Here is a 10,820-nt window from a genome sequence, read left to right as displayed (position 1 = left end):
TCTCTCTCTCTCTCTCTCTCTCTCCGCCTCCCCGTCTAGTCTAGTGTCTAGCAGCCGAGAACAGAGCACCATCGAGGGGTCTAGCTGGGTGTCAACAGAGCTCCAACGGCAGTCATGGCGGCGCCGTTAGCCCACTTCGATGAGGACTGGCAGGATTTTAACGAGTTCAAGCCGTCCTCGGCGTCGGCCGACCAGCTGGACCAGCTGAACTCAAACGTGAGCGATCCTTCGTCGGGCCTAGACGATTTCTCAGACCTGGACAACAGTTTCTCCGGGGAGATCTGCAGCTTCAAATCGATGGAGGACCTCGTCCACGACTTTGACGAGAAGCTGACAGTGTGTTTCCGGAACTACAACAGCACGACAGAAAACATAGCCCCCATTAAACCTATCACAGAGGAAAGTTACTTGAAACACGACGAGTGAGTGTGAATTTCATGAGTGATTTTATTTACGCTAACTTTTAGCTAATCTCTTAGCTAGCTAGCTAGCCACGTTAGCCTCGCCAGGCTAACCAAACGTTGATGTGACCCAGTGAGCTACAATCAGTGCCGTCCAAAGTTTAGCCTCCAAGGAGCTAGCTAGCTAGCTAGCTAATGCATGTTTGCGTAGCAAAAACTCTCAGTCGTCTAACAACAAAATGTGGTTCATTAACGTTGGTTGACTTTCACAACTGTACTGAAGCAACAGTACGTTTCAATGTTACAAATGACAACTACAATGTGTCAACATAATTGGACTGTTTGGTGCTTGAGTTGAAGGGATGAATCAAGGGTTGTTTTTTTGTGTATGTGCAAAGGAGAGGGGAGGGGTCATGCCACATTACCAATATTTCATATCATGCTAAATTGGTTTATGTTAGCTATTAAACCACTGATCCATAAAGTGCATATTGAGAGTAACGTTAAGTAATTGGCTGTTGCTCCCTGCACACTTGCTGCTGCTCATTTTAACATGCGGGACAAAACATGTTTGACATGGCTTTTAGGAGCCCTGCTATTTTAAAGCTAACAAACATGTCAACAACAACAACAACAAGATGTCGTGTTTCATACATGTAGTCGTTACTTTCTGAAAGGTTACACTGTGAGCATCGGTTGTTAACATGCTGTTCTTACTTCCCAGCAGTTAGTCACATTAATCCCACACAAATCATAGACGTCACTGTAACTGCACGGTTGTGTGGGCTGCATAAATCACCCTCCTCTTACCTTCTGCTTTCTTCTGCTTGTGACATTGCAACATGGTGACATTGTTAGATATAATCACACAATGGATGTAAGCTTCCTCCCCTTTTCTACGAAGTTAGTCATGTCCATTCAAAGGTGCTGCTTTACTTGAATCCCAATCATGAGAGCTTTGTTTACGTAACCTTTACTGGGATGAAGAAGAGTAGTGAAGTCTATAATTTTTGACAGCATTATGATGGCAGAATCCCCATAAAATGTCGCACACGCTTAAAAAGCATTGGTTTAGTGTTGCAATGAATTTTTTTTTTATTAGAGACAGAGCAACAACATTTAGTCGATAAATAGATTAGTCAATACACAGAAAATGAATAGGCATTTATCTATCAAAAATGCCAAGCTCCTAAAATTTAGCATCTCAAATCTGTTTTTCTGTGTTTTAAATAGCTTTTCTTGCTTGATATGTCATTAATTAACTAAATATCTTTGGGGTTTTCGTTTTTTTTTTTTTAAACAAAAAAAAAAAATGTTTTCATTGAGCCAAAGATTATTGTACAGAGATTAAATTAGTCAAGTCAGAGCTTGTTTTTTAGAACAGTAAAAGTAAAGTTACAGCTATTAATCGGTGTACAGTATATCAAATATTTACTACTAAACTAGTAGTAGAAAAACAGAATTAAAGCACACAGTGCAAAACCAAAAAATAAATAATAAAGAAATGAGGATTTAAAAAAAAAAAAGGGTGGGAGAACATTCAAGAGAGTCTTATTCCCCCATACCCTACCATTTCCTCAATCTACTACTTCTACTCTGGGGTTTTGACTGTTGATGAGACCTAACAAGACAGTCGTAGACGTCATCTTGGACTCAGAGCTGGATACTTGGACATGAGAATGAGGACATTGGGTTTTTAACTAGACATTTTGTTACTGAAACTTGGCCACACACACTACACTAACTGTCATGAATACAGTTGTTGTGAGCTTATCACAGTTACAAAAACAGTAACAGTCTCACAGTTAATGGGGCTCTAAATGTCTAGGGGGGATGCAGGGGATTGGCGAGACAGGGAGAGAAGCATCTATAGTTGTAGGTAAAGAAACAGGAAAGAAGGAATAGAGTAATTGGACATCAGCCTGGTTATGTCCAAAGAGCAGCGCCAAGCTCAGTGAGAGTCTTTTCTGGATGACTGCACTTTTGCAGGACGTGCCCAGGCGCTTAACTAGTTCTCCAGAAAGACAAGCACGACAAGGAGGAAATTGGTGTTTTGTGTGGGTGTGAATGGAGAAATAAAAATGTGTTTGTGTTAAAGCCAACTCGTGCATTTTGGATTATATGTGTGCGAAGTGAAGCAGCATCCACATAAATTTATATTCAAGCAAGTACGCTTAAACAAATTGACAGTGTCGAAGTAGAAACAAGAAGATTGGACCCTTGAAATCTAGACTGGCCTCGTTTTAAATTGTAAATGTTCTCACTGAAGCTAATCGTGCATTTTGGCATGCACCCACGTGCCCAACACAGTGTCATGTCTTGAGGCACAAAAAATGCATCCTGCCAGCCTTTGCCCTATTTAGAACAATTCCTCAGCCCCCCACTCCCCAAGCTGTGCACAAGCATTCAGGGGGAAACATGCCAGTTATGTAAACACGTGTGTGTGTGTGTGTGTGTGTGTGTGTGTGTGTGTGTGTGTGTGTGTGTGTGTGTGTGTGTGAGGATATGACGATGCATAGCCACTCTGACACATGGGGTCACAGCATCCATCCTCGCTCTCAGCAGTCACCAGGAATAAGTACAGGGACTTGCACATGCACGTTAAAAAATTTAATATTCGGCACAGACTCTCTTTCCAGTTAGTGTTTGAAAACATGCCCAATGCCCACACTTTTTAGTTTTGTTTTCAACATGGAGGGGTAGTTTATTATATTGTTAAGATTAGGGCTCAGCAGTATATCGATGTTGTATCAATATCGCGATATTAGACTAGCTTTCGTCTTAGATTTTGGATATATTGTAATATGGTAAGTGTTGTCTTTACCTGGTTTTACAGGCTGAATTACAGTAAAGTGATGTCATTTTCTGAACTTACCAGACTGTTCTAGCTGTTCCATTATTTACCTTTACACTCTAAGACATTAAATAATTTCTGGAGGATATTTATCAAAAATCTCATTGTGTAAATAACATTTTGTTAAAGCACCAATACTCAACTATGCAATATGGACATTGAGGTGTTTGGTCAAGAATATTGTGATATTTGATTTTCTCTATATTGCCCAGCCCTAGTTAAGATTTATAAAATGGCGCATATCCTTTTAATAAATCCATCAGGATATATTAAATCACCCTGATCCATACTACTCTAATAACAACCCACTATAAATAATTCAGTTTTTTTTATTTTAAATTATCTGCATTTACATATTTTGCGACAATCCCTCAAAACCCAGTAATCTGTAGTCTAAGTTTTAAAAAAGTTGACGGATTTCACAGTTGAACAGTACACTTTTTTTTTTTAATAGACTCTTTGCCACCACCTGCTGAGCTGTGACGTCTTCTCTGCCAACATGCATGCTGCAGAGTACTGCAAACATTCAGCAGTCTGTTACTGTAATGATGCCACTGTTTCAGAATCAGCCGATGTTATCAGCAAACATCCAAAAAGACTCTAATGATCTAAAGACACAGTTCCTACACAAATGAATTGTCTACGTGTTACCAACGCGTTGCAGACCTTCGCTTTAAGGCTGACGCTGCCGCATATGCGTCCATGTTTCTCATCCAGAGAATGTTTACTGGGGAAAAATGCCACGTGATTAAGGAGCTGTCACGTTTGTCAGTGGTTTCGGGCGGCTGCTGTGAGACGCAGCAACAGGAACACTGAGAGCAGCACATTTAGCTATGCCGAGTACTGCTGTGTCACAGGAGAAAGAGAAGGAAACGGGCTGTCTTATCTACTGTGGGTTGAAAATGCTTCACTTATTATTTTGTCCATTATTCACAACTTTATTATGTCTCTTGTATGTTTTTGTCCCTCTCGCTTTACTCCAGAGTGTGGAACGCTCTGACAGATAATTATGGCAACGTGATGGCTGTGGACTGGAAGACATCGCACACTCGCTCCCTACACCTGCCCACCCTCAACATCACTGAGCATGAGGTACCATAGAGACACACACAGACACAATCCTTCAGTGTAATATTTTAAGCACACAGTAAACGCACAAGCTACATTTCAATAATTTCGCCCTGTTTTTGAACCTTGCAGAAGAAGAGCCAAGAAACAAATGTAAGCAGTTTGCTCCTCTGCCGTCAATCTGCTTAACCACCTGTTGCCTCATCCGAGTTGTGTCTCTCTCTCTCTTTAAATCTCTCCCCATCCTTTCCCGATGGACAGAAGTTGGATAACCAATCTCTGGATCTGTCTGACGACGAGGAGCTCAGGGAGCAGATGGATATGCACTCAATCATCGTCTCCAGCATCAACGATGAGCCGCTCTTCACAGCCGAACAGGTAAACTTTCCCACGCACAGTGGCATGTGTTGCATTCTCCTTGGTTGTTTTAGAAACTGTCATTTATAAACCCGCAGAGCTGGGAGCTTTTTTAGGATCCTTAAGGAGGAGGCAAGTAAAGTGATTGATATTTTACTGGAAGCTACTTCATTTCCTGTATTTGGGGCCTTTCATATCTGCAACATACTCGCATCATTTTCAAATTCCTGGTTCACACTAAAACATATGTGACAAAGAGAAAACTGCTTGTTTTTCTTTTCTTCTTTACTAACTAGCCTAAGCTTAGCCAAGTAATTGCTCTAAAGTCCATCCTGTTTGTTCAGTAATGTGTTTTTTAGCACGTCTTAATGTTTAGAATATATTCAGGATTTTGGCTATTTGCACTGCGCCACACACACACACACACACACACACACACACACACACACACAAATGTCAGGTTTTGGTCGGGATATGTCTTCCTGGGAAGCTTTTATTAACCCTTTATAAATTTCATGAAAATCCAAAATAGTTCTCTCAGGGGCAAACTACAAACAGACTGAACTCAGTAGAACCAAAAAAGCAACCTTGAAAAATGAATTTATTGCTCACTGCTTGCTGGTTTCATGCCGGTGAAGGTAATTGAGACTGTTGTATCACTAAACATTAATGATGTAACTACTCAAAACAGACTAGTGTGATGAAGTGACACATACATTTGGTTTGAGTGTATCCATCCCTGATGATTCATGTGTCTTACACAAACATCCGCTCTGGTGAGAAATGCATGTCAGACTGGAACAGCCTTAATCTTGTCAAACTTGTCAATGACAATAAATCTAACACAGAAAACACAGTCACATAGTTCCAAACACTTAACTACTTAAACCTATAAAAAAACAATTCATAACGTGTTTGTGTTTAGGTGATCGAGGAGATAGAGGAGATGATGCAGGAGTCTCCAGACCCAGAGGACGATGAGAGTCCCTCACAGTCTGACCTGTCCATGCTGTCTCAGGACCTCCACGCCCTGAAGCGCTCCGGCTCCAACACCAGCTACGAGGACCGTGAGTACCGCTGCGGCTGTGCACATTTACAAGCAGAGATTAAAGCTTGTAATGCTGTTTGTGCTCCCTTCCTTGTGAGACAGCAGTGTTGCCTCACACTCTAGTGCCGTCTGAGAGTTATCTAGACTCAGTGAAGTGTAATGGGTCGCACTGTCTGGAACATGAAGAACACATTATGTATATCAAATAAAAACAGACAGCAATAACACTGTTCCTACATGTGATATAATCAACAGCATATATTTGGCTTGGATGCAATCTTTTAGTTCCAGGCTGGTGTAGACTGAGCATTTGCACCTTGTATGCCTCAAGGCTATGGATTCTGTTTCAGATATCTGCTTATATTAACTACAATATGTTGTGTGTTTAACATATTAGACAGCGCATAATCAGTGTCATTAAGTGTACACACAATATTTACATTGAGCTTGTTGCTCACTCTCTGAGGGATTGTAGTGTAAAACGAGACACCAGACTTGTAACAGTATAAACATATTTTCTCCTTAAATTCTCATCACTTCCACCTTTGATCCGTCTCTTTTATAAGGAGATGTCACACATGCTTTAAGTGTCTTTGCAGTTATGATAAGGTTGTTTGTTGAGACCACATGTTATTTAACTGATGGTAGTATTGGAAGCCACTGCATAAAAGTCTCCTTCAAACCTCCATGCTGAGTACACATCCAACATACAGTTCTTTCACACAACCGCATACACAACAATAACTTAAATATACTACTACTTCCTAATCTGTCTACACACCACCCTCAGGGCTGCGTCAGCTGTCTGTGTCTGAACTAACCGAGACTCTGGAGGAAGTGGAGACGGCCATCCGCCGCTACAGCGAAGAGCTGATCCAGGCTCTGGCCCTGCGAGACGAACTCGACTATGAAAAGGAGGTACATTGATCTTTACCTTCTTAACTGTGTCGCCTCAACATTACTACAACAAGGCGACAACATGAACCGCATCTGTGTCTGCCGAATTTGTGAAAAGCTGAAAACCAGCCCAAAAAATGACCAAATTATTAACAGCACTCGGCTGACTTCAAAGTCATCATCGGCCAGACAATTCCACGGTAGCGCTTGGTTGTAAAGACTATTTTAAATGTTAGTTTTGATGTGCAGAAAGCCCGGGCGTTGTTTTGTGGAAACAGACCGCGGTGCTCACAGCGTTCTGGTGAGAGGTCAGTGAATCACTGGCAGCTTTTTCACAGTGTAATTTGCTTTTCAATGTCATGACAGTCGCTGTGTTATTTTACCGGTCGGTAAAAATAGATTTCTCTAAGAGCGTTAGATGTATAAAGAAGGAAAAAAACAAAAAGTTAAAGTGCAGCTTGATCCTAAAAACATGAATAATTTGTCTTAAAATAGGTGAAGAACAGCTTCATCTCGCTGTTGATCGACGTGCAGAACAGACAGAAGGAGCACCGCGAGCTGCTGCGGAAGAAGAAGAAAATCCGAAGTATGACTACAACCGGGCCCAACGGCCAGAGGACCGCCAGCACGCACATACCAGGCACGGTGAGTCATGTGGTGGCACGGCGTGGGAGGCATAGACCAAGATGAAAACATATGCCCTGAATGCACGGTCATGCCACACACTTCTTCAAAGTAGATGCATGGCCTGACAGTTTGTGTGGGAGAGCTGCTTTCACTTTAACACCAAGAGTTTGTGCCAAACCTTTTTTCCTTCTTTCCCTTAATATAGAAGCCTCCGTATCTCTCTTCACTCTCTGTTTTTCCTCCTTTCTCTCGCTCCTTTTAGCTCCTCACTCTGGAGGGACTCTCCAATGTCATTCAAAATGGCCTCCGTCAAACTTTTGGCAACACAGGAGGGGACAAACAGGTGCCCCTGCTCTTTCTTTCGACTCACATGTTCATTCTTTGCCGATATTCCTCTGTGTTTTTCTTTTTTTCCCCCTTTTTACCACTGGCATGTTTTCTTCTCTACAGCTACTGCTGGCGTTTGCTGTCATATGTTCAGTCATCTTTTTCATCAGATATGTCTTTATGGTTGATTTTAACCTCTTTTCTCGTTTTTTATAACTTAATTTCTGTCTGTCACTTGTCTTTATTATTTATTCCTTTGTTTTAAGCCAAGAAGACACGGTTGCATCATCGTTGCTTTCTTTAGCTTGCATCATTAAATATTTACTCTATTAGGTCTCTGCAATGTTAAAACCAACTACCAGTCCCATACAACCCTGTTGCTTATTATCTGTTCATATGTTGACCTTCATGACATCATATTTTATCACTCTTTTACAGCACGTTTAAAATTAAAATAGAAGACCGTACAAAGAAAATACTGTCCACCTGCATGTGTAACAGTATTCATTCACAATCTTTTCTTTTTCAGTACCTAACCACAGTAATCCCTTATGAGAAGAAAGCTGGCTCCCCGGTGGTAGAAGACCTCCAAATCCTCACAAAGAGTAAGTGCACACTCACAGAGTCACACACACCAGGGGTCACGTTAACCCTATATTTTCCGTCCTTGACTGAATTTCTTTAACAACGACGGAAAATTCTACAGGCTGCCTGTCATTTTGGGAGATGAAACACTGAGGGCCATCTACCATAACTCTGAGTAATTCACACTAGAGCCCGACCGTTATATCGGCCGATATTAAGCATTTCCCGAACTCGGTATCTGTATCGGCATTTATAATTGCCAATAAAAAATTCAGAATAATTTATAATGACAAATCAATGATTCTGATAAATGAATATTTAAAAAATAAAATAAAAACCAGACGCTTAACCATGTTATGAGTGTTGGTGTTGCATAGTTAGGCCACCAGAGGGCGCTCTACAACGTCCCTGTTGACAACACTGATCATTTTTTTTGTTGAATGTGTTTTTGTTCAAGACTTTAAGTTTCATATCTTAAGTTTGTATTTTTATATGTTTTATTTATCAGAACTTTGATACATTTTGATGTTCCTCTGTTCTGTTGGGACAGTGAAACAAATTATCATATTATTTTAGTGATAACTCATAAATAACTACAAAGAACTAATGTTAGAGAAATCTGTTTATGTCTTGTTACACGTTTCTGGGTTTTTTGTTTTTTTAAATATATATCGGGATATTGAATTTTTAAATAACATCATAATAATATCGGTTATCGGTCAGGCTCTAGTTAACACATCGTCCAGTTAAAGTGAAAGCGTCTGCTCGCTGTGGCAGCAGCAGCACAGAGGAGCAGGAGTCGAGACAGCTTACCGACTACTCGACCATGGCAGAGGAGAAAGCACCTAGTATCTAAATATTTCAGATTTTCCAAGGGGAAATTCTTTGTCACAATGCTGCATGTTAAAGCACGCTTACAAAGATGAGTCGTGTCAAGTGAGTACGGTGAGTGCTGTCACAGCGGAGCATGGGCCAAGAGTCACCCTGACAAACTTTCTGGTGTCAGTTTTTTCCAGCTGACTCCCAACGCTAAGAGGGAAGCTGATAACTTTTAACTTTTAATCAGGCAATCTGAGGCACAGTGTAACTGCACCCACTCTGCAGTGGAAGCTCGACCAGTATGGTGTTGACATGAGTGGCCGCACGGTCGGCGTCTCTGCTCATCTTTTCTGTCCACGCCCTTATACGGGCACAATCTAGCAGCTTGTTCTGTAAATGAACTATTAAAAAATGAAATGAATGGGGAATAATACATTATTCTGGAATCTTTTACAACCCTGCTCGTTAAAATAAGGGACAACAAGAAAGTCTATCGCAACTTCTGACACACACACACACACACACACACACACACACACACACACACACACACACACACACACACACACACACACACACACACACAAAAAAACCCTAAATGGACCAAAATTAGATGTAGTAGTCTTTGCAGGTTGTTTCTTTTCAAGTTTGCTTGTTTTTTTATTTCTTTGTTTTTCCTCAATGCATGTTCATGTTTTCAAAATGCAATGTGCTTTCACCTCGCTAGTCCTCCACGCCATGAGGGACGACAGTGAGAAGGTTCCTGCCCTGCTAACAGACTACATTCTCAAAGGTAAACTCACAGCCGTCCTCCATCCCTTTTAACCGCGTCTCCATAATGTTTGATATCAGTGAGCCGGGGGCAAAAATCTGAGCAACTTTAGTCATGTCAGTTGGTTCATAGCACCAATGTAAAAAAAACAACAACAACAACCTCAAAGCCTTGCAAACTTTCCTAAAAAATACTTAAATTCATAGTTCTGTGTCACAGCCAGGTGACTTTAGTTTGTGTTGGTTCCAGCTGACATTTAGACATCTTTAGACCCCCTGGTGTTTGAAAGAGGCCCATCGTGCTTTATTTTCATGGAAGCTGACGGTAGAAAACATCAAACAGGATGCCACAGAGAAAAGTAGCACTCAACACAGATTACACACATTACAGGGAGGGGAAAAAGCTTTTCTTGCCACCCTTCATTGTTGACTTGTACCTTCCTTGTCTTTCGCCTGCTGCATTGTCCTCTGGGTAGCTCTGGTATGAGAGCAGTGGAAACTGAGGTTTGTGAGCCACTGATACATTAACACAGACTCTTCACCTGCAGCCTTCTATTCAGAGCCCTGTCAAACGCCATCTTTCTCTTTCTCTCTCTCTCTTTCCTTCCCTTTTAAAGCAGCAGTCTTCCCTCACTCGCTCTTCGCTGTAGTGCCCATAGTGCTGTTCAGTGCTTGTGGCTGCACTACACCTACCCTGAAACACATGAACATGCTCATAATTCCCCTTCACTGCCAGCTTGTAGTAGCAGCTGCTCTTCTCACCAGTTTCTTCTCTTTTCTCACCCCAGTTTTTCCCCCCGTGGTAGTTGCTCCTCCATAATTCCCAGCTCTCCTTCATCTGCCACAGTGGGCATCAGGGCACCATTGATCATACGCTGTTCTTGTCTCCACAGTGCTTTGTCCCACGTAAAGCCAAAGGAAAGCCTCCTGTTTCCAGAACCATTCATTGGACCATCAGAAGAGGGTTCTGGCAATCTGGAAGAACCTAGATAATCCATTCAAAATCTTCCTTTCTCCTCCTCCTTTTTTTTCTTTTTTCTTTTTTCAAACAATAGACTTTCTTTCC

The 10,820-nt window shown here is 41.4% G+C and overlaps 1 protein-coding gene across 8 annotated transcripts; it reads left to right on the top strand.

Moving 5' to 3' along the window:
* The first annotated feature begins 24 nt into the window (after positions 1-24).
* On the top strand, positions 25-10,814 carry fez2b (fasciculation and elongation protein zeta 2b). Of its 8 annotated transcripts, XM_032543487.1 has the most exons (12): positions 25-422; positions 4,239-4,347; positions 4,456-4,476; positions 4,585-4,701; positions 5,606-5,747; positions 6,519-6,646; positions 7,121-7,270; positions 7,515-7,595; positions 8,109-8,184; positions 9,711-9,776; positions 10,231-10,258; positions 10,648-10,814. In XM_032543487.1, the coding sequence occupies exons 1-11, from the start codon at positions 115-117 to the stop codon at positions 10,239-10,241; spliced, it is 1,209 nt and encodes a 402-aa protein (XP_032399378.1). In that variant the 5' UTR covers positions 25-114; the 3' UTR covers positions 10,242-10,258; positions 10,648-10,814. The 8 variants fall into 8 exon arrangements, with proteins under 8 accessions (XP_032399378.1, XP_032399376.1, XP_032399377.1 ...); XM_032543485.1 differs by lacking the exon at positions 10,231-10,258 and having other exon boundaries at positions 10,648-10,718; XM_032543486.1 differs by lacking the exon at positions 10,648-10,814 and having other exon boundaries at positions 10,231-10,459.
* The last annotated feature ends 6 nt before the right edge of the window (positions 10,815-10,820 follow it).

Source organism: Etheostoma spectabile, chromosome 18 (assembly GCF_008692095.1).
Source record: "Etheostoma spectabile isolate EspeVRDwgs_2016 chromosome 18, UIUC_Espe_1.0, whole genome shotgun sequence".
Taxonomy (NCBI): domain Eukaryota; kingdom Metazoa; phylum Chordata; class Actinopteri; order Perciformes; family Percidae; genus Etheostoma; species Etheostoma spectabile.
This window is presented reverse-complemented; position numbering and strand designations above follow the sequence as displayed.